The sequence below is a fragment of the Camelus ferus genome, chromosome 35, assembly GCF_009834535.1.
Source record: "Camelus ferus isolate YT-003-E chromosome 35, BCGSAC_Cfer_1.0, whole genome shotgun sequence".
In the NCBI taxonomy this organism is placed as follows: Eukaryota; Metazoa; Chordata; class Mammalia; order Artiodactyla; family Camelidae; genus Camelus; species Camelus ferus.
In genome coordinates, this window is record NC_045730.1 from 14812368 (window position 1) to 14837541 (window position 25174).

The following is a 25174-nucleotide window of genomic DNA, read 5'->3' on the forward strand; positions in this document are numbered from 1 at the left end:
TATTAGGTGCATACACATTAAGGATTGTTATGTTCCTTAGAGAATTGACTCCTTTATTATTATGTAATGATTCCTTTCTTAATCCTTGAAAAATTTCCTTTCTTTGAAGTCTGTTTCTGTCTGAAATTAGTATAACTACCTCTGCTTTCTTTTGATTAGTGTTAGCATGGTATATTTTTCTTCATCCATTTATTTTTCATCTATATGTAAAGTTAAACTTGTAACTTTTTATAAGAACACAAAAGTTACATGAGTTTTAAGAACAAGAACCATTAGAAGCTATGAGAAGTGCAATATAATTTTAATAATATATTTTTTAATACCACAGTGTAGAACTCCAATGTTTCATTAGCATAATTTGCTGCAATGCCAATTAAATACCATAGGCTTGAACTTTATAAACATGTGCAGACTCTTAAAATAAACTATTAAATTAAATTAGGTACTTAATAAATTTGTACATGCCTTCATTATTTATACAAAGTGTTGTGACTCCCCAAAATATCAGGCATATTCATATTCAAATATATAAGATACAAAATGCATTCTAAACTCAAACAAGTAATACTTTTTAGCTTATCTGAGTACTGTTCACTCTTTAAGTTCCAATATAAAGACAAATATAAATGTATGTAAAGTATTTTCATATTTATAAATATTACAAATCAATTACTTGGTTATAGGTTATTAATAAAGATTATCATGGTGTGCTTTGAAAAAATTATTTATAATTTTTTGAGAATTATAAATATTTTAAGTTTCTGTTGAAATGACAGAGGAAGATAAAGACATGTTGTTAAATACGATATTCTTGGGCCTTTCTTTAAGGAATTTAAAGATGAATGGGGAACTCAGAAAAGTAAACACATAATGAAAGTCTTAAAAAAGTGCTATAGTTAAGGCTCTATGAGAACTCATGGGAGGGCCACTCCAGTGTCTGATGATTGAATACTTAGATCAGCTTTAATCCATATATTCAGTAGATGGCTCACTTCTGAACATAACACTACTTGATGGAAAATTATATATGAGGTAACCTTAAGATTTTATATATTACTTTTCACAACTGCAAGGTTTAAACTGTTATTCCCAGAGTGTCAGCAGGGACACAGAAAAGAATAAAACAGGAAAATTAAAATACTGCATTTAGCTACCTGTTTCTCTGTAGGGATTTGGTACAATTAAAATACTTAGCACTTATCAGGTTATTATAGTTTGTCAGACAATGTAATGAGAACATTCCCTAGCTCATTTACTCCTCTTACCCCTATGAAAGTACCATGTAACTCTATGAAAGTACTATTAAGATGCTCATATTTTAGATGTGGAAACTAGGGCTTACAGTAGTCAAAGAATTTACCCCAAATCATAAAGCTAGAAGTTAAGCTATTAACAACTGGGAATAGACCTTCTTTTGTGGTGTGAGGAGAAACCATAAAGCATATGAGGGGAGTGAGACTGGGGGACTTGGTGGAGAACAGGGGTGGCAGGCAAGTCCAGTTATCCATCCTGTTTGTTACCACAGATCACTGAAAAGACTGGCTACATAAAACATTCCCCTGCATGCACAAGCCTCTTTCTAGCATCTGAAAATTTACATAAAAGGAAGAGCCCTCACTATGAATACCTGAGAATGTCCTAACATAGTGAAAACAAATTACATAATTCTGGGTCCAATTATTTAACATCAGGATAACCACTGTATAGTATCACATAAGACACTAATGCATTGGCTGCTAGATCAGTAAGTTGATCTTCTAAGTTTAAACAGGATTTGCTCCTGATTATTTTCATGATGGTATAATATTCCACAACTAAAATATTCTTTTACTGTGAAATCTCCCTCTTCAAATTAGGGCTTCCTATGATAAAATGTGTCTAGAGTTTACAGGGTGTACCTTGACTTCATGATATGAAATTGAGCCAAACTGTCTGTTAAACTAAATTGCTTTCTATGCTGAAATCAATTGATTACATAAAAGCCACTTGCCACAGTGGAATAAAGAGCATAATTCCATATTTGAAGGAGGCCCTAAAACTACAATTCAAATTTTTAAAAGTAGAATCTAAAAATTATTCAATAATTACAAGTATGCTTCTTAAAAATTAATTTTAACTAATTAATTCTTATAATGCTCTTTATATAAATGATAAAAACAATCTCATTCTTGGACTAACTTAGTGGGAAAACATGTTCTTATTTTTTAGAAGGCTCAATTGAAGAGCGTTTTTAGAAAAAGTGCAGAATACATACCTAAAATTAACTACTAACATTTTCTAGAGATCGAGGAAAGCTAACTTATAAAACTGTAACTTTGCCTAAAGTTAGCACCATGTATATACATTTTAAAAATTGACTGGCTACAGTTTTTAAAAAACAGTTCTTTCTCCACTATCTATTCATTTCTTTGTATAGTGACAAAAACTTATGCCTGCCCCCAAAAGAGATTACACATGTGCATATGTGCAACACAAAGAGGTTTGACTACATTACATTTTCTTTTTAAAAAGATGTTTCAAAGGATGAGAAAATCCTGAATTTGGTTAAGTAATTGAAGTAAACATAAGAGAGAGTCACGAGTACATTTTTACAAAGGCCCCATACAGGTGTGATAGTTCCCAGGGCAATGATTAAACAAAGTCTAACAAAGATAAAGGGCAGATCCTGGAGCAGGATGCCCAGGGAATTCAGAAGTGGGTTCTGAGGAGTGAATATCATTCTAAGAAGAGAAATGAAACTGAACAGGTAGACTGGGTAGACCCAGCCTGACTTGTACACATTGGGGTGCCCGGCCACCCGGACCATTTCTACAGTGTCAGACCACAGCAGAAAGGTCCACAGGAAGACTTGTGCGCGGATGTCCTGCTGGGACATGGCTCTCAGGATTCCTGAGTCAAAGGTGGGCTCCTGGGGTCCCTCCAGATCAGGAGCAGGGCGCCATGTCGTGGCTCCTGGTGGTCGTGACAACTGGGTCCTTTTGGCTGGCTGCGGGGGTGTCGGGTTTTCTTCATTTTGCCTCACTTGGTCCGTCACAGTTTTTATTTGTTGCAGACTGGTCATATACACGTGCTTGTCTTCATTACCTGCAATAAGTTGGTTTATTTAAAATTAAATTTTTTTATTTTTAAATTTCTTAAAATTTAAAAGTCATGCATATACATACATATATTCATTTTCATATTCTTTTTCATTAAAGGTTATTACAAGATATTGAACATAGTTCCCTGTGCTCTATAGAAGAAACTTTTTTAAAATCTATTTTTATATATAGTGGCTAATATTTGTAAATCTCAAACTCCCAAATTTGTCCCTTCCCACCCCCTTTCCTTGGTAACCATAAAATTGTTTGCTATGTCTGCAAGTCTATTTCTGTTTTGTAGATGAGTTCAGTGTGGGTTTTGTTTTTCCTTTAGATTCCACATATAAATAATATCATATGGTATTTTTCTTTCTCTTTCTGACTTACTTCACTTAGTATGATGATCTCTAGGTCCATCCATGTTGCTGCAAATGGCATTACTTTATTCTTTTTTATGGCTGAGTAGTATTCCATTGTATAAATATACCACAACTTCTTTATCCAACCATCTGTTGATGGACATTTAGGTTGCTTCCATGTCTTGGCTATTGTAAATAGTGCTGCTATGAACATTGGGGTGGATGTATCTTTTCACATTAGAGTTCCCTCTGGATATATACCCAGGAGTGGGATTGCTGGTCATATGGTAAATCTATTTTTAGTTTTTCCAGACTGTTTTCCATAATGGCTGCACCAAACTACATTCCCAACAGCAGTGTAGGAAGGTTCCCTTTTCTCCACACCCTCTCCAGCATTTATCATTCATGGACTTTTGAATGATGGCCATTCTGACTGGTGTGAGGTGATACCTCACCACAGTTTTGATTTGGATTTCTCTGATAATTAGTGATATTGAGCATTTTTTCATATGTTTGTTGGCCATTTGTATGTCTTCATTGGAGAATTGCTTGTTTAGATCCTCTGCCCATTTTTGTATTGAGTTGTTTGTTTGTTTGTTTTTGTTATTAAGTTGTATGAGCTATTTAAAATTAAATTTTTAAAATTTATTTAAAATTTAACTTTTCTGTTAATTTTATCTCTATTTAAATGTTTAAATTTTTATTTAAATTAAAAATTACATTTACTTTTATCTTTTTAATGTTTATTAAATTTAAATTTTTATTTAAATTTAAAATCTTTGAAATTTTATTTAAAATTAAAATGTTCTCTTATTGGAGGTCTATTTCACCCATGGAACTTCAAGATAGCAAAAGGTAGCAGGGTGCACAAAATACAGAGGCAGAGAAGGCTCTGTGTCTTTGTTATTTTCCTGGATATGAATCCTAAGTCATTTTTACCATTTCAGAATAATAGCCATTACTCATCACAGGGACTAAGTAAGCACTTTCACACATTATCTCATTTAATCCTCAGCAGGGGGAGTTGAGAGATAGGGATTATAATCCCATTTTATAAACATGGAAACTGAACCCTAAGGGGTGAAATGACGCCCAAATTTAACTACATTGTTTGTAATGGGCAGAGCAGGAATTCATACCAATTTCTTAACTTTATGGCTGCTGTCACTTTCTAGAGGCCACACACAATATGCTAATTATAAAACATACACATATCATAAAATCGAATGGATCTAAAAGTACAATGGTCCAATCCTGTTATTTTATAAGAGGCCAACAAGTCACTGCAACCCAGATCGCCAGGCTTAGAGTTTGGTGCTAAGAGGGTCTCATTTGACCATGAGGGGGGTCTGAATCCAAGATTTTTAAGCTGTTCTTTCCCCCAACGTTATTGAACTGATCAATGTGATTGGTTAGACTAAAGTATCTCACCTGTGGCCATGAGGTGTGGTGGGTGAACATGTCAGTCATCTGAATGAGGAGGATGTTTCCTCATTAAAATCACATAGTGTGTGTGTGTGTGTGTGTGTGTGTGTGTGTGTGTGTGTGTATCTGTATGTGTGTCTGTGAGAGAGAGAGGGAGAAAGAGACAGGGAAGAGAGAGAGGGACCGTGTGTCTCCCCATGTACACATGGGCATTGAGGTTGGGGGTATGAAGGGACCCTCAAGTCTCACTCAGGACTTACTAACGGTGCTAATGCTATGATTTTTTGACATGAAAGGAACAGCACATTCTTTTCCAAACATTCATCCACTTAAGCACTATTTTTGTTACTAAGGATTTCTCAGGCCTTGACAAATTTACTCAGTGAACAAGCTGAGCCACCACATTACTTGATAAGACATAATTTAAAGGGAGTCATTAGAAGCAATAGCTCTAAAGGTTAAAGATACAAAGTCAATAAAAATTTGTTGAACTGTATTGAGCAGGAGTAAAAACATTTCAAAACAAGTAAGTTATTATGATTAGTTACTAATAAAACACTTGATGACTGTAAGTGGGAGCTTAAAAGGGCAAACAAACCTCAGTTTCATTTTTATACAATTAGTTATTTTAAAACTTTAAGTGTGAAATGAGTACATTTATAAACTTAAAAAATAAATTATTGATAAAATATTTACTTCTGGTAAGAATCATGCGTAAATCAGTTTTAGGGCCCGTGACCCTTAGAACCATCTTCACCAAAGAAGAGGCATGAGTAGGTATCATTTTGATTAATTACAGTCAAGGGAGAAAAATAAATGCTAATTACTATTATTTTAATAATCATAAATCATCTCTTTTTAAACTCAGATGCTCACTTGCATCAATTGTATCTCTGATTTTCCCTCCAAAAAATCAATATTGAAAATATGTTTCTTAGAATACGTCATGTCTTAGAGCTTTCTTCTTCACCTCTCTCAGTAGTTAAAAGTGTTCCAAGGAAAATTCAAATTCCTCTGTCAACATACACAACACAGCATATAACTTCGGCTACTGAAGATGACTGCAAATTCAGCACTGTTTCAACAGGAAGTGGCAATCTAAGAAGTGACACTTTAACATTTTTTAAACAGTCAGTGGCAACCATAACATCTGAGGGTAACAGCGGTCAGTGTGAAAAATGAATTCTTAGCTAGAGTTCATTTTTAATGAAATGCAAAGCCCCTAGTCCATGTATATTTGGTGAAATCAGGGCGGGGAACTTCATAGTTCTCCATAGTGCATTAGAGACTAGTTTAGACTTGGGGACAAGTTTACAGACTCTGCTATCCTCTGTCCAAGAGAGAAGCATTGTCACTCTTAGCTGGGAAGCTCTGCTGGCCTCCCAGAAGGCAGAGTAGAGTTGAGGATGTCAAGACATCGTTTGGTCATTGGAACAGACCAGCACATTTATCCTTGAACCATGTAAACCTTCATGGATCCAATACTGTTCCCTTCGGCTCCATGATTATTTTCCCTCCAAGTTATTCTTTTTAAAATCTCCCCTTGTAGCTGGAATTCTTTTTATTGTTGCTGTTAGTTGTTAGTGTTCCATTTGGAGAAAACTATATTTATTTGCATAAAATACATGCTAATTACTGTTTACTATTACTAATTGTGCAATTACTGATTACTGTTTGAGCAATTTGTGCAAATCGTAAAAGATACAAGCACCATGAGAGCCATCTACTCACCTCCTTAGAGGTCACACTGCCCCGTACAAAGTAAAAACAGCCTTTCTGTGTCATGGCCACCACATCTGATGTCAGTTGCCAAAACAACTTTTTATCCTTACTGCGAAAGCTAAGTAATTGAGGAAATGCAATTTTGATAACAGACACATGGTTAAGCAAGGGACTCACACCTTTTTTACTTTATTATTTCTTACTAGTAATGGATTTCTATCTCTAACTTGTTCCCTTAAAGTTTTATTTCACTTACAGGGGAAAACATAAGCACAACTTAACAAATCAGTAATGAAGAATTTTCGAGAGTGAGCGTGTGTTCCTCTTGCAGAGAAAAAAAGAAAGCAATCAAAGTTATTTAAATAAAAAGAGAGAGAAAAGAGGGCAAGGAATCACAAAAAAGGTACCTAAAGACAAGGCAGGATGGAAGCTGATACTAAAAAATGCCCTTTTTAATGAAATCGACATTGTAATTTTATTCGTTCAAAAATGGCACTATTTAAAGGCAACCTGGCAAAGGCAAAACTCAGCTTAGGGGCAAAGGCAGGCTCTTTTGAGGAATGAGTGGGGCTGGAGTCACGTGCCCACAGCAGGGACATGCTGGACAGTCCAGCTATGGGGCGAGAGACTTCCAAACCACCTCTCCAAACAGCAGCTTCCAACTGCTCATGATGGTGAAGGGCTAGGCCACTTGGAAACCCAGGCTGCCTGCTGTGAGCAGACAAACTGTGGAGTGCTGCTCCAAGCTCAGGCTGGCCATCGAGAACAGAGCAGCAGGTAATGCCCCCGCCTTCCCCACTTTGTTTCCCAGGATCGCCTCGTGAAATACAGAAGAATAAACTGTGGCAGGACTTTAAGAGGAAGGTAAGTTCTGTGCCAAGAGAGCATCACGGGGGGTCTGCATGAGACTGGGAGTCAAGGATGGATCATCTGAGAAGTGACTTTTAAGCAGAGACCTAAAGAATAAACAGGAATGAATTAGGTGAAGAATGGAGAAAGGAACTTTCCAGGTGGCGGGAAGAGCATGTGTAAAGACCCTGTGAACTGAAGGAAAGAGAGTGCGGTGAGGCGCTGGGGAGGCAGAGAGGGAAGGAGAGGAGAGCCAGTATTTATTAAAGGCTTCCTGTATACCAGGTATTGACCTAAGCCCTATCTATCCATCAAATCTCTTAATCCTTAGAAAAACTCTGTGATGTGCTTACCAAAGGGGAAAGAGGGGTGGGGAGGACAAATTCAGAGTATGAGATTAATAGATGCCAACTACTATGCATAAAATAGACTAGCAAGAAGGATCTACTGCATAACAACAGGGAATTATATTCAATATCCTGGAATAATCTATAACGGAAAATAATCTAAAAATATATATATATATATTTTTATATATTTATATTTATATATATAAAGCTGAATCATTACTGTACACCTGAAACTAGCACAATATTATAAATCACTATACTTCAATAAAAAAAGTGAATCTCAATGATGGAGATACTATTATTTTCCCATTTTAAAGGTGAATAAACTGAGGCAGAGGGAGATTAAGAATTGTTTCCAAGGTCACACAGCTAGCAAGTAGAGGGACCAGAACATGAACCTCAAACCCTTAATCACTAGATCACATGGTCTATGGCACAGCCAGGCGATGCAGAGTCTTATGGGCCTTAATAAGGGTTTGGGGCTTTATTCTAAGTTCAAGGAAAGACACTGAAGATGAGGACAGTGGAAGGCAGGGGAGCCAGAGAGGACATGGAGATTCAGCAAAGAGGCTCTTGAGGCTGTCGAGGCAGCTGATGTGAAATGAGATTGTAACTCAGTTCACAGCAACCCAAAGATCAAATTGAAGACTCATTCAGAGGGGAGGGTATAGCTCAGTGGTAGAGCGTATGCTTAGTATGCATCAAGGTCCTGGGTTCAATCCCCAGCACTTCCACTGAAAAAAAAGACTCCTCTAGAAAAAGTATGACTAGTCTTAGTTAACAATCCCCAAGATCAAAATTTTTCCCTGAGAGAAAAATGGTCTTGAGAAAGCAAAACGCTAATGATTTAAACATAATGTTCTGAGAAAAGAAAAAAAAATTCGGAAAAGAAGAAGTCAGTGCCTTTTGAAAACTTTTTGAAAAACATATTAAGTACACAAAGCACTTTTAGTCATAACACTTTTAGAGAATAAAAACATAATAAAATATACACCTATTTTATATGTGTATTTTAAATCTAAAATAAACATTTTAATATTTTTAAATGTTTAAAACACAAATTACAAACACTGTTGTCTTGACCCTCTCCACTGACTAGCATGTCTTCCTTTGAGGAGCAAGTCTGAGGCTGGGGAGACAAGTAACATCATTGCCAAATAGTAAATGATGAAATCTAGCACCTCCCTCCCAGCATGGTTACGAAGAAAGAATGAGTCAGTCTTGGTAAAGCATTTAAAATAGTGCCTGACCCAACACAACAGCCATAAGTGTGCTAAGTAAATAAAAAGTAGCGACCTCTAAAGTATCTATTGTTTTAAATGAATTAGAATAGAATAGAAAATAGAACGCAGTAAACAAACAGTTAAGAGTGATTACATTTTGTTAAACTTCGGTGATAGTTACCCAGAATCTCATATATGGAGGGAGGTCAAAAAGTGGGAGAAATAATGTCACACTACAGAACCTAATTCACTAATTCTTAGATTTGTCTGTTCATGTCACAAAGAAAAATGCTGCTGCAGGGGTGGACCCTGTGCCGGCAGAGACAGCTTGCACCAGCCAACGAGAGCCTGTCATGCGTACTTCTTCCCGTGACCTGTGTTCAGCCATACCACCTCGCTATCTTGAAACTGGCCACGGTGAGAGTATTCACACCAGAAAAAATTGGCAAATGCACAAATCAGGGATTTCCCCTCCCCCAGGAGAGACAGTTGTTTAAACACTGCCTAGTATACTTCTCTCTGTGCTCAAAATTCTATGAAAGTTTTCAACAAATAATAATAATTAATAACATTAATGCATTCAAAACAAATAATTCAACACCTCATCAGTTCTGCAAGACCTCAGGGGGCATGCATTCACAGCTGTACACCAGAAACTGATGCGCTGCAACTGACTATATGTCAACAACAACAACAAAAATCTAAAAATAGGCATTGTACTGTTACTCAGTAAATTCAGAAGCCCTCAAATTCAGTTGCAGTTCCTTGCTGGGCATTGCATAAACCTGACCAGAAATAAATGCATCGTTTCTGAATTTTAGGCAATGTGAAATTTTAAGAGAATTCTTTTGTCTGAGGACACAGCTGGATGGCTCCACACTTTAAAGGCCATCTTCTTCTCTACCATTACTTTATAGATTCACCTAACACTGGACAAAAATAGCTAAAAACTGATAATACTGTTGATTTAAAAATATTCCAACTTCCTAAGTTTTCTAATCTTCAGCTTTTCATATGGGAACTTCTGACCATTCTCCCCTTTAATATGTGTTTAGGTCAGAGAGAGTAATTTAATTTATAATATATAAATAGAAAAATTACTTTTCTATTTTTAATATCAATGTATTATATTATGCATATTATATGCACTATAATAATCAATAATTTTATTATGTTAACAATGTAATAAGCATATAATGTTTAATATGCATTCATATATTATAAATAATAAATAATTCTAGATATTAATGTGGTTTGAAATGCCTCTACCAGGAAGTGCTTGGATACAGACCACAGTTAGGAACCCCAGCATGAGCCCAATCTGGGTGACAAAAATGGATGCATTGAGCACCTGATTCATTGCCTTTGGAGGACTTACCTCAGCTTTAAATATACGTATTTGTTGGTATAGTTGAAACACGTACTATTATGCCCGCTAGACTGTGAGCTCCATGCAAAGGGGACTCTGCCTGCTCTCACCCACCATTGCACCCCCAGCACCTAGCAGAGTGCCTGGTATAGAACAGATCCCCCAGAAAGACTGGCTGCATCAAAGATGGGAGGAATTCTTGTTCTGGAGTCTATGACCATGAGGGAGACATGGGTATCATGGAGGAAAAAGCTGCACTAAGGCAAGTCAGCCAAAGCATCCAAACTGAGTGAAAAATAGCCCCCCTTCCCCAGCCCGATCCCCTCAAACCTCCTCCATTCACCCTCCAAGTCAACAGGAAGGACTTGGGAGCCCTGCACAGAATGTACCATGCACACTGCCTTCTGCCCTGGGTCCTGGAGAGAGAGCCCTTTAAGGAAGACCACGGGACCGCTCATGCTAACAAGCCCCAGAGGACAGCTGGAGCTCCTGGCAGCGCAGCCTGGGGACCTGCCTAGCTCCATGGTAAGGGAAGACCCAGTGGCATTCACACAGCCCTCAGAGCTCTGCGGGCACGGAGGCGGAGACGGGAGAGGGCAGACTGTGACTCCAACACCAGCAGTGGTGGCGGTCATGGCAGGAGTCACCAGGCAGGGGACCAAAAGTGCCGATGTGTGATTCCAAGAAGAAAGCACTTGTGAGTTCATAGGAAGCAGCCTTTGGAACACCCATCCTGTCAGAAAGAGGGGGACTTGGGCTCCTAAAATAGCCTGTGAATGCAGAGTCTGAGCACATGGGTGTCCCCATGCATAGGACCCCACTACTAATAAACACACAATTTAAACAAAAAAATGACCCAGGGCGTCTGCCCATCAGCTCAGCAACCTATGTCACTCTTTTCAGTCCTACACATGGAAATCTAGATACAGAGAACCATGACCTACACCTTGAACTTCCACCTGGGGCTTTAAATTCCAACTTTCGTTGGTATTATAGACTAATACATGCCGATTCTTTATGTTCCCTTATCCTTATGTCTCCCTGAAATACTTGTTTTGAAAAACATCTTGCTGTTCTTAAGAATCTCACTTTACATACTAAAACTATACATAAATGTTATTTCCTCCCTCGGAAAACATTGATGAGTAAATGTCCAATTGTTAAAATCCTGTAAAGTTGCTCTAATCAAAGGAGGTCCCAGCTTGAGTTCTGAGAGCACCTGATATCCCTTGTCATTTGGTGCAGGGATGACGGCAGTATCGTTTCTGGCCCCCATCTACACTGACCTAATCCTGACAGCTGGTGCTTCGTTAGAAGGTATAAATCAGAAATTCTACCCTTCTCTCATCCCGAGTCTGGTCAACGGCTACTTATTTCTTGAGAAGGGGAAAAAAAAAACTCCTAGAGCTAACATACTTTCCTGAAACTTCCTTCTTCTAAGCAGCAAAGGGAGGGTTATAAAAGGAAATGCTCCCCCTTCTTGGCATGGCCTGAACAGTGTTCCTCATACGCACTCTCTAAACACATTGCAAAACGCATTATAGAAACCCAGCTCACACGGCTGGGCTCAGATTGTTTAAGCTATTTCTTTTTGTTAAAAAGAAGCAAAGGGGAAGTCAAAATGCCATTCCTTTTACTCAGAGAAAAGCGGTCTTTCTTTCTTTCTTTCTTTCTTTCTTTCTTCTTTCTTTCTTTCTTTCTTTCTTTCTTTTTTCCTTTTACCTTCTGTGACATCTCTTACGTTCTATTGGGTTACGGAGCAACAGATTCCATTTCAAGGAAATCTGGAAAGGAGGTTCCTTTGGGAATTTGGATTTGATCTCTTGGTTTTTAACTTGCTATTTGTCTCAGTTTCTAACACTTCCTATAATCAAAAGCTCTCAACCAGGGTGGCCATCAGAACTGCTCGGAGAACTTCATTAAAAAAATTATAGATGCCAGGCGTTAAAATCTGGCATATCCTTTGAGCCAGAAATTGCACACGGGGGCATTTCACCTAAAGAAATTCGTCATCTGTGCGGCCGAAGTCCCTGCAGCATTTGGCCTAAAGTCTCCGGGTCTTAAAGAGACTACACAGACGGAACAGGACTAGGGCCACTGAGAGATCTATTTGAAAATCCTACGCTGCCAACATCATACCTGGCACCTCGTACTGATGTGACAGTGGAAACCGCCTCCTCCGAAGAGCTGTGACGTTTTCCACGCAAATAGCCTGTTGATCTCATTGCTAGCAAGTCATGTCTGACTACGCAGCGATCCCCAATGTAGCCAAGACCTCCTGTCGCCGGGTTTGTACACCCCCCGATGGCCCCTTCCACGTTTGTCTGCGTGTGCAGCCAGTCCATAATAGTCCGTGTCTGCGGCAAGCCTTGTCGCCCAGGAGTCTGGGCATGCGCAGACGCTCGGGGTCTTCTGAGGACACTGTGCTCATCATCCTGGTATCATTCGGCCGTCGTCCAGCGGCAGTTAACTCTCTGTGTCCCCAGCCTGTGCTCGGCTAGTCGCCTCGCCGAGAGGCTGCGGAATACACGGCACAGGGTCCCCGGAAACAGAGCGCACTCGCACCATCCGCGTACGTGGGCTTAACCATGGCTCCTCTCCCCTGCCCGACTCACCCACGCATCACCTTACTTATTTTAACCACAGCCTTGTCTTTATCTTCTCAACCCTTTTCACTTCTGAACAAGTCATAATAGTAGTGGCTAAAAACTAGGGGGAAAACATCTAGTCACCCAACAACAGGAGGTGAGTTAGTAAGTCACGGCTCATGAATACTATGGAATATTATTCAACCAATAAAAATGATGCAGTAGATGTAATAACAAGAATGATAACCCACCATACATTGCTAAGAAAGAAAAATTAAAAAGTCACAAAACAGGTTTTCTTAAGAATGCCCGTCAAGATGCTATCAGTTATAAACCTCCAGTGTGTAGGATTATGGTTGATTTCCATTTTCTTCTTTTTTGTTTATGTCTATTTGATAACCTTTTGAAATAAATATGGATTATTTTGAAAAAAAATAGAAAATACTAAACATTAAAAAAATTCAAAATGGAATGTTGGAAATGTCTGATTTTGGGATGTGTTGGGCCTGGGATAGTCCTGCTCTGGCGGCTCAGTTGAATTGGATTGGACTGGATTGCATCATGCCCCAGAGCAACGGCTGTCACAAGACCTTGGATGAGGGAACACTTCCTCTAGGTGTTGCAGTGTCGTGACTCTTAGGGAACCAGTGGCTGGAGATGTTGAGAACTGGCCACCTGAGTTATAGCACCACCCTGGATATAGGTAGGTAGAGCCCAGGACTCTAAATGAGGTCCTAGACTGATTTTCAGACATTTAGCAGAAGAACTATTTTTTCAAATGAAATCGTACTCAAAATACCAACCCTTAAGCAAACAAGAATTGTGTTGTTCTGGTTGAAGGAGGAATTGGGGCATCCAGAGACCCCAGTTCACCCTCCCCTTCCTGCCCTCCCTGCAACCAGAAGTTGTTAGAGTAGTTCTTGAAGCAGCTCTGGAGGTTTCCAAATTGACTGTTTGAAAGCCAACAGTTGTTGGTCTTAAGAGGGCAACTTCTATTCCAGCAACAGGTTTGCCCACTCAGTGCGAGAAATCCAACCAAAGTTATTTTTACCTCCCAAACACATACACCTGAGTTTCTTGAGACCCAACCTTCCTTCTGTGGAGCAAGTGTCTTCATCATCTTTGCCTACAAACTCCTACAAATTCCAGATATTTCCTTCAGTCTTTTCTGACCTCCAATGCCTTAGGTAAAATGAAGTTTTCCTTCACCTGTGGTCCCTGAGCACTTTAACCATGACACCCTGCTACACTGCTTTGTAACGTGGTGCCTGAGCTGGGCTCACACTATTCAAATGAATCCTGCAGGTAGGAGTGAAAACTTAACTCCCTAACCATGGATTCCCCCTGTGTGTCTGCAGTCACTGGCTTACATGGGAATTAAGAAATCTCAGTGAGGGAGTCAGGACCATGGTTTGAGGTTCAGACAATATAGGGAAGGCTAATGTAAGGAGACACTACGAGACTCTATGGAAAAAAGCTACTTCCAAAGAAGGAGGAGTCTGGCTCTACCAGAATCAGCCACACAATCTAGTAGTAGGAGAGGAAATGGTGGTTTCCAATGGAGGAGAATGGCCATTAATAAAAGCATTAAAGCCCAGCCAGTCTGTTAGTACATATACATCCTAGAGATAAAAGGCTTGTGCTTCCAAATGAAAATAGCTATTCCATGACTCTGTTTGGAACCTCTTCTAGAACAAGAGAACTCAGTGGAGTGAAGTCAGTATTCCAATGGTAGAGAAAAGGTAATCAGTCAAAATCACCAGCAGAGCATCAGGCAATATCCCAGAGGCAAGAAGCAGTAGTAGCGAAAGGAGAAAGCTAGAAAAGGGTCCCTGATCATAAGAAGCAGTAGTAGCAAGGGTGTGTGGAGCAGAGAGTCTAGTGAAGTGGTGGGAAAAGAGCCACCAAGTTGTCTGTACATGAGAACGATGACTGGGTGGAAAGCAGGGGCAGCAGGATATTCAACAGTCTGGACCAACAAATGAGAGCACAGGAGACCCACAGTTGGGTCTGGTTGCAAAATGTGAGAGGGAACCATATGGGAGAGGGAGAGAGATGGAAGTCCAGGCACTAACAGCTTGGTATTGAGCTAGCAGAACTCATTTGGAAACGTTAAGGTGTGCTCATGTGTACCCACACACTAGTAAGAGCTGGGGACACTCAGGCTATGTTTTGTATTCTTATTATTTGTTCCCATGACTGGGGCTTGACATTATTAGGTACTAGGTACTTCGGTGAGATTGCTATGCCTCAGAGATCTATGTACCAGAAAATATCCCCAAGTGAGCCCCAGTCTACGTGAAATGACATACTTAGATGTTAATGGCATGTTAATTCCCTGATACTGAGGTATTGCAACTGGTAATAGGTTAGCAGAAAGGATTCATTGGACTAGCGAAGACTGCTTTAAGCATGAGCATATGTCAAATGCAGAACTTTTATTTTAAAATTTAGAAAAAGAAAAGCTACTCAAAGATCAAACTTTGGTAGCTTGGAATTAAGGTGATTAAGAAATGTTAGGAGTGTCCACAAATCCAAACATGATAGATGACCTTAGTTTCATCTAGAAAAAGGTCAAAGCTGCTACAAGTTGACAAGTATGTATGCATTTCAAACTATCTGGACAGAGCAAAGAACAGAATATATTTTCTTTCCCAACATTTTCTACAGGGAGTCAAATTATTCTACACTTCGTTTGTCACCCACCCCTATCCTACTGCTTTGATTCTGAGACAGCACATGCACTGGAACCATATTTACAGCATACTTGCTTATGTTCAGATTTATGTATTATAATTTATGTTTTTGAATTTATGTATTAATTTATGTTCCAGAGAATAAATTTACATTCCCTGGATTCACAAGTCACACAATTGATTTTATTAGTATGACTGTTAAAATGAGTATAGGAGACTATTGGAGTTCAAAGTTTGCATAAAAATCAAATAGATGTATAATTAATATTTACAAAGGTATTTTGAATGAATGCTAGCTTTTTGCGGTGTGACTTTTATTAAATGGTGGAATTAGTAAACCAGACATTAACTCTCCTAAGTTTGAGCAGAAAAGAGTTTGAGAAGGAGGCTCTTTAACTAAGAAGAAGCAGTTGTACAAGATGCTCTAGGGTCTTCTCCCCAAGACTGACTTCTTCCTTGGGGTTCTCTTATTTTGATTCTCTCATCATCATGACTTCTGAATACAAGGCAATCTACCTTTTTATAATCCAATTGATCACTTAAAGTATAAAATGCCAATAACTTATTCCCAAAAATATATGTGTGTAATTTTTTCTAGTGGAAGGAGATTTTCACTTAAAACTGAGAAAGTTCACATTAACATGGAAAATACAGGCTAATTAAAAGCAGTCCAATTTCAAAATAGTCTTGTGTTGTTAAGGAGCCTAGAGAAGTAGCGTAGGGTTTGGTAATTCTCAAGCTTCCTCAGTTTAAGATGGATACCCTTGGCTGTGGAGGGCAGGTGTCCCTTGGGAGTAACTTTTCCCTAACGGATTTACTGGCTGCCATCTTATCATGTCAACTGTGTTATGTTCAACATAAGAGCCTATCATCTCCCACCCAAGGACAAAGTACAAAATATAAAGCTCAGAGTCACAGATTTTCTGGTGGCCTCTAACTCAGTTTTGTGTTATAATCTGAGGAGCGAAGAGTGACTGGAGGAGTTGTGATTCACGATAAATGATTCTCTGGCATTTCCCCTCCTGTCTGTAGTAGTCAGCCCTATGACTCGCTCAGTTTACCCCACCCAGCCCATCAGCAAATGATTAGACAAAACCCAGCCATTTCAAGTGCAAAGTCTTAGTCATACAATAACCACATTACACAAATATTGTAAAGTAAACAGAGATACCATCACACAAAATTAAATGCAAGTTGAGGGGATTTATGACTGACCAGACAAAACATTAGTGAGCAAAATACCTTTTTTAAAAGGCCAACCTATATTTAGTTACAACTGTTCCCTTTGGAGGAATGTGGCATATCTTGGTTTTATCAGTGTGATCTTTAGCTTTTTGACAATCCACAATTAAAAACACATAAATCTCTAGTACATATCTTCAGTAGTCATACTAATTCCTGTTAGCTAAGGTATCCAAAAATAAACTATTTATTCATCTAAACTTAAGGTTTTAAGAGAGTTCTAAAAATACAAATTTATAAAAATTTACTTACATAATTTTCTTGTTAAACACAAATAATTTGGTATGAAATTTGGTAACTTTATTCATTTATCAGTACTATCAAAATGTAAAAAGGAAATAAGAATAGCTGTATAGCTACCAAAGTAGGTTTAAAGATAATTATATTTAGATATCTTCATTTGTAATCTTCTATCTGTAATGTTAGCTCTTAAAAAATATCATTAAATGTGTGAACAGAAAATAGAGCAGCAGAAACGTATGTCAAGCTTCTAAAAATATTTATATTTAAAAGAATACTTACTCTTTAGCTGCCCTCTAAGAGGATATGTCCTGAGTTTTTCAATAATATCAACCACGATCAAGCAAGTCAGAACCAGAGAGACTGGCAGGTCAGGTAACATATCAGGTAACACGGCAGAACCATTAACATTCTTCTGAACCTGTTTTCAGAAGACCATTTAGAAGCATTAAATTTTTGTGCTTTCCTTGTTCAAAATTCTTTGAGATGTCTGAAAGTAGTGTTAAATTAATTATAAATACATTTACTATAAGATTAGAGGCCTTGTTTTCAGCCTTTTAGGTGTTCAGCCCCACAAGGTTTTGAATCATTTCTAAAGATGTATTAAGGATTCTTATCAATGGAAGAGCTTTCAGTTAAAGATAGAACTTGGCAAAATGTAAAAATACAACAGTAGGTTCCTGGAATACTGGAACGGCGAACCTTTCCCAACCCTGCTGCTAAACAGAACCTTTGAGAGTCCTAGCTCAAAGAGCCAGGGGGACAAATATTAGAGTGCTGGGTCTTCCAAGGAGAGAGAGCTGGGTAAACCAATCTAGGTTTCGGATCACTTCCTTCATCTGTTTAAGGTATCTACAAAAAAGCCTATGGCAAACATCATGTTAATGGTAATATGTTAAGAGTTTTCCCTCTGAGATCAGGGAGAAGACAAAGGTTACATTATGACCATTTCTGTTTGACATTGTCCTAGAGGTCTTAGCCAGTGTAATAAGGCAAGAGAAAGAAATAAGCAGTATAAGTATTGGAAGGAAATAAAAACAAAATATCATTATGTATAGATTATATGATTGTATATGGAGAAATTCTCCCCAAAATGAATAAGTTATTTCTACATAGCAACAACAAAGAGAAAGTAAGGTTTTAAAAAAATGACGCCATTTGATACATCAATGAAAATTCCAATATTTTTTGTGGAAAATGGCAAGCTGATTCTAAAATTTATATGGAAATACAAAGGGCAAGACATTCTAGAAGAAAAAAAAAAAAGAAGATATAAAGGTTTTCTCTTCTGGATTAAAAAGAGCTATTATAAAGCTACAAGAATTAATACAGTGTGGTGTTGGCATAGGAATAGAAAAGTAGGCAATGGAACACAACAGAAAGCTCAGAATAGACCATGTAACACACACATCTGATTTATAACAAAAGTAGCACTGCAGAGAAATGTCACAAGGACATACTTTTTAATAAATGGTGTTTAGTCCTTTAGATATTATTTGGAAAAAAAAAAACCTTGGTTCCCTACTGAGCAACATACACAAAAATTAGTTCCAAATGGATTATGAATCTAAAAGAGAATGACAAAACGATATAGCCTCCAAAATATAATACAGGAGAGTATCTTCAGGACTTCAAGTTTCAGATTCACAATATGACAAAATCTTCTCAAATAAGTTACCAAAAGCAATATCTATAAAGGAAAGAAATTGATACACTGGACTATTTTAAAATTAAGAACTTCTCTTCATCAGAAAAAGATATCATTAACAGCATGAAGTCACAGAATGAGAAGATATTTGCACTATATATAATCAACAAAGGTCTTGAAATCTGAATATACAAATAATTTTTTCAAATCCATTTTTAAAAGATAAGCAACACATGATGGAAAAAAATGAGCAAGATGAAAAATATGCTAAATCTCATCACTTACTGGGGAAATGCAATTGAAAATGACATTGAAATTCAAGAATATACTCACATGAATGTTTAAAATAAAAAGACTTACAAAGTAAGTGCTGGTGAGGGTGGGGAGCAACGTGATTGCTCATTCTCTGCTAGTGGGAGGCTAAATTAGCATCATCTCTTTGGAAAATCGGCAGTGTCTGCTACAACTGAGCAGTTGGATATGTCTTATGATCCATCAGTTCTGCTCCTGCACATTTAACCTACTCAGATGCTTACACATTGGCACCAAGAGACACATTCAAGTATGTTCATAGCAGCATTATTTATAATAGCCAAAACTGGAAACTAAAATGGCTGTCAAGAATAGAATTAATGAATAAATTGTGATATATTCATATAATGAAATACTCTACAGGGATGAAAAAAATGAACTACAGCTATACACAAAACATGAGTGACCCATACTTCTGAATACAAGGAGAGACACATATTAGATGGATGGATAGATAGATAGACAGACAAACAGACAGATAGGTAGTGGATAATTTGATTTCCCTTTATAAAGCTTTCAAAAACAGATAAACTAATCTGTGATATTAGAAGTTAAGGTAGAAGCTACCTTTGGGGAGGAGGGAGAGTATGGAGTATGGAGGTGGCTTTGAAAGAGCTGGCAAAGTTTCATTTTTTGACCTGAGTGGTATTTCCACAGGGGTTTGCTTTATGGTATCCCATTAACATTGCATATTTATGCTGTGTGAACTTTCTGTTCATGTGCTATGCTTCAATGAAAAATTAAATAAGGAAAAAAGGAAAGAAAAATATGTAGCTGTGGGTGGGACATAACGGGAAAGAACCCCAAAAAAGGGGGTTCAAACGACAGACTATCATCTATGAGAGTGGTGTTCCTTGAAAGTTTGTAAACTGAATTTTTGAAGCTCTTGGGGACCATCCAAGTGCTTTACAAGGTCTTTGGGGAGGAAGGAGGAGAAAATGATAAATCCAAATTAAAATATTCATGTGTTGCAGTTTGATGCAAAGTACATCTGTGTGGCCTTCCAAGATTACTTTATGCTTTCATCGATGGTCCTAATGCTGTATTTAGGACATCTTCTAATGGTCATGTAATTTCTAATGGTAGATCACTCAGTACTCATCGCTCTCCCAGCACTGTTCATACTGATTCTAACTGCCTGTTTATTTTTCTCTCTACTGTCAACAAATAATTACTGTAGGCCAGAGACTCTGTCAAAATTTTTGAGGGCTCTACCCTCTGTACCTAACACTGTGCTTGGCATGTAACATGCACTTAATGACTACCTACTCAACACTGTAAATGAAAATTTAATTAATTAATTAAAATGATATCTTTCACAGCACCTTGCAAATTAATAGGATTAGCGGGGCATTCAGCTTTGAACTTCTCAGGTAATAAAGTTCTCACAGCCTGCAAGTTCTGCCTCCAATATTCCTGAACTGCCGGTGCCTATCCAACTATCCATCAGGGTCCCTTTGAAGCTGCATTTAGTTGAAACGTAAATTTAAACTTATTGTTAAATAAATATCATGTACAAATTATTTGTCAATGGACATATTACCAAAGGTCTTAGCATGAGAGTGGTTGTTCCTTTGGATACTGTTTTATTCCATTTAGAACTGAGGACACTCATGAAAAACATCAGGTCAGGAGAAACAAATGTGGATCTACTCTCAAATTCCTTGCTTTTTTATTATTTGCAAATAACATTCCTTTCTCACTTACCCAAACACAGAAGCAGTTTTTTTTTTTTTAATTGGCTGCTAGACCTTCCTTCACAATCACAGAGGTAACAATGATCTTAGCACTTTAAATATATATATTGCAACATGGAAGAAGACGGGAGAAAATTAACTTAAAGAAACTTGTTGGGCACACCTCTCTAAAAAGTTTTAATAACAAAGGACATTGTAAAATCTCAAAATCTTGCAGAAGAAGAAATTAAAATTCCATACCTCAGTCACTGCTATGGAAAAGCTGAAGCTGGGAAGTGTGGTGAGTACTACACACATCACCATAACAGGTCTCCTAGCAAAGGAGAAAAAATAAGCAAAAGCAATAATGTACAAGATCAACAGTTCCTGTTAACATGTTGCCAATTTTGCAGTTCCTGTTTCATTCATCTATAGTTTTTCTAAGAAGTGACTGCTTCCCCATTTCCATTTCCCAAATGTTTGAGTGTGGCAAAGGGGAACACACACACACAAACCAGGATGCTTTTCTAGAAAAAAGGTGTGAGAGATTTCTAGTCAATGAGCAAACTGCCTACTGCTAAGAGCATCACAGTGCAGGAAAAATGACACTCAATAATTTCATAATTCATTCACCAGAATCCTGCCCAAGAATTCAGGCTCTGGCAACAAACTGCAAAAAACGAACAGCATGACTTTCTCAAGTGACACCAGACCCTATGTTGTAAAATTGATTTCTCAAAAAATACACTCAGAGACGACACAGTATTGGATACTTCAAGTTGACTTAAAGTGAAAACACCTGGATTGTTTTTCACTTGAACCAACGTTTTTAAAAAATCAAATACACAAAAAGATCACATAATTTTTCAAAATGTTTTTTGGACCACTTCTTAAGCCTTGCATGATCAAGGAATCAAATACTTATTGTGATACAATATGCAATGTTCTATGCAATATTCTATTTCATGAGAGAATTAAAATGTATATTTAGCATCACTAATTTATGCGAAGATAAAATGTACTCAGTTTTTCTATAATGAGTTATTTACCTCCTCTTTCCTTAAATACATACTAAACTAATTACATTTATAGGATTGTATGTGTTTAAGTACAAAAAGTGTTGGAGTCTTTCAAATGTGACTTAGAATTTCTCCTTGGTCCAGCCACGTCTCCCTCCATCCCAGCCCCATCTTAGATGTTCTAGCGATAGATACTAGATGGGGGTGGGATAGCCACTCTGTCATAGCCAGACCCAGTACGACCTGCTCAAACCAGAGGTATGATGAAATTTTAAATGGGATCGAGGTTCCCACAGTGCTCAGCTCTCTGAGACTGGCTAGGGTATTCATAGAGTCCTCTTCCCACTTGATCTCTAAAAGATGAGTGCCCCCAGGGGTTATTCCTGAACTTCTTCTTTGTATTATCTCCCTCAATTATCTCAGCCACTCCCATGGCTTTAAATACCAACCACTTGCCCATGACTCCCAAATATATTATAATATATACATACTAGCCTCCATCTTGAGCTCTGGGCATGTACATGCAACTGTCTACATGGCACCTCCACTTGGGTGTCTAATTGGCAACTCAGACTTAACATGCCTGGCAAAGAACCCACGTTCTTCTCCATACCTGTTCCAATCATCCTGAAATCTTGTCTGATTGACTGCCAACATACATTTCAAATCATCCTCTGATAACACCCTGGTTCATTCACAAGCATCTCTCATCTGCAGTATTTCGTAACCGGTTTCCTGTTAGTGCCTCTTCTTGCCTAGCGATATTTTCTCCCTAAAGCGAAATGCTGGGAGGACTGGAGTAGGGGAGTTATTGTTCAATGCGTACAGACTCTCAGGTCTGCACGATGAAGAGGGTTCTGTGGGTGGATGGTGGCGATGGTACCACACCCATGTGAATGTACAAAAGGCCAATGCTCTGTGCACTTAAAAATGGATAAGATGGCAAATTTTATGTATATTTTACCACAAAATACACTCTGTGTATTTTAGAGATTTTAAAAAATCTTCACTGATAGATAAACAAGTTTATACTGTATAGCACAGGAACTGTATTCAATATCTTGTAGTAACTTATGGTGAAAGAGAATATGAAATGAATATATGTATGTTCCTGTATGACAGAAGCATTGTGCTGTACACCAGAAATTGACACAACATTGTAAATCGACTATACTTCAACAAAAATATATATTTAAAAAAATAAAATAAAGCAACTACTTGAACACACACACACACACAAAATCTCCAATGGATGAGTAATGTAATTAGAATAAAATTGAACCCTATGGCCATCGCCTACATGTTCTAAATGATGTGGTTTTTCTTATTTCTCCTACTCTCTTCACTTTCTTCTGCCTCTTCCCTGACACCTACTTAGCCCCAGCCATACGACCCTCTGGTTATTCAGGGATCACACCAAGCTTGCCCCACCTTCAAGTCTTACACTGGCTATTCCTTTTTGCCCCGGAGTCTCTACTCCTAGACTTCCCATGTCTGGCTTCCTTTGTCATATATGTGTATATATACATATGGTTGGTTTTTTGCAGCCTTATGACTACCTGAAACTCTGCCGATTATTTCTTTTCTTATTTATTTGTTTGTCACACTCTTTGCCTATAAGCAAGATAAGTTCCAAGGGAGCAGGTGCCTTATCTGAGTTGTTTACTACTTTATCTCTAGCGTTTAGAACAGTGTTTCCAACCTTTTTTGTACAGTAAACTTCCTGAGAATCTGGTAAATCCTATGAAAGCCTCTCAGAATACAATTTTTTAAATGCATAATAGACACAGACTTACAAAACAAAGCAATTATGTTGAAATACAGTTATCCACGTCCTTGTAACATTTTGATATGGTAATATATACACCTATCTAAGAACACATTGTTTTCTTATTTTCTTTGGGGTGCTCAAGATCGAGTGGAAACTTTAGTCGCTCATAACTTCAAGATAGTGAAGATCACAAACCATATTCTGAAGTATCTGCAACAGTTGTAATGCGATATGAAAAAAATCTACGTAATAAATTTACAGATCCTGCTCTGCAACTGTGGTTTTTAGCAACGTTCATAACAGAAAGAAATGCTACTTTCAATTAGAGGTTAGTGAAAATAGAGATGCAACTTGTTTCTCATCCAAGTTCAAGAACCCCATAATGCTGGAGAATGCCAACACACAGCACACATAGCAAGAATTCAATAAATACTAAATGAATGAGTGGAATAGTTAATAAGTGAATGCCAATCCAAATCTGTGTTTTATTTAGTCAGAAATACTGCTAATCTGTATTTGAAAATCTTGATTTACTGCTAACACATGTTCATAATTTGTTAAGAGTGTTATGGGTTGAACTGTGTCCTCCCAAAAAGATATGGTAAAGTCCCAACCCCCGGACCTCAGAATGTTACCTTTTTTGGAAATGGGGTTTTTACAGAGGTTATAAGTTTACAATGAGGTCATTAGGGCAGGTCCTGCCCCAATAAGACCAGTGTCCTTATAAAAAAGGAAAATTTGGAGACAGGTATGTACAGAAGGAAGATTACATGAAGACACACAGGAAGATGTCATGTGAAGATGAAGGCAGAAATCAGGGTGATGCATTTATAAGCCAAGCATTGCCAAAGATTGCCAGCAAACCATCAGAGGCTAGGAGGGAGGCCTGGAACCCCTCACAGCCTCACAGCCCTCAGAAGAAACCAAACCTGCCAACAACTTAATCTCGAACTTCTAGCTTCCAGAATGGGTAGACAGTACATTTCTGTTGTTTAAACTACCCACTCAGAAGTCCTCTGTTATGTCAGTCTTAGCAAATGAACAGATTTTGCTATAGGGAAGTGAGATACTGCTGTAACAAATACCAAAAAATGTGGAAGTGGTTCTGGAATTGGGTAATGGAAAGAGTCTGGAAGAGTCCAAAGGTACACGATAGAAAAAGGCTGGGTCTCTCAGAAGAGACTATTAGCAGAAACATGGAAGTTAAAGGAGAGTCTGGTGAGAGGTCAGAAGGAAAAGGGGAGAGCTAGGAAAGAGTAAAAAAAATAAACTATTGGGGGGAGGGTATAGCTTAGTGATAGAGCACATGCTTAGCCTGTACAAGGTCCTCGGTTCAATCCCCAGTACCTCCTCCTCCAAAAATAAATAAACCTAATTACCCCCCCACCATCCTGCCAAAATTTTAAAAAATTTAAATAATACAATAATAAATAAATATTTTAATAAAATAAACAATCCTAATTACTTCCCCCCAAAATGAGAACAAAAAAATTAATAAATTGAATTTTTTAAAATCTCTATCATCCTAGAAGATACAAATATTGTTATGAACAGAAAGTTGGTAGAAATATGAATGTTAAAAGTGCTTCTGGTGATGTCTCAGGC

The 25174-nt window shown here is 37.8% G+C and overlaps 1 protein-coding gene across 2 annotated transcripts in view; it reads right to left on the bottom strand.

The window, feature by feature from the left end:
- Positions 1 to 294: 294 nt before the first annotated feature.
- Positions 295 to 25174, bottom strand: part of TMEM236 (transmembrane protein 236) — a 51764-nt gene continuing 26884 nt past the window's right edge. Inside the window, exons 3-5 of one of the 2 annotated variants that reach the window (XM_006192294.2) lie at positions 21041 to 21113; positions 17426 to 17564; positions 295 to 3084 (exon numbers count right to left, since the gene is read on the bottom strand). In XM_006192294.2, the coding sequence (XP_006192356.2) occupies positions 2504 to 3084; positions 17426 to 17564; positions 21041 to 21113 (793 nt within the window). In that variant the 3' untranslated portion in view covers positions 295 to 2503. Of the gene's footprint in view, positions 3085 to 12516; positions 13113 to 17425; positions 17565 to 21040; positions 21114 to 25174 lie in introns of those variants that run through there. The other variant, XR_004317448.1, reaches the window with a different exon arrangement.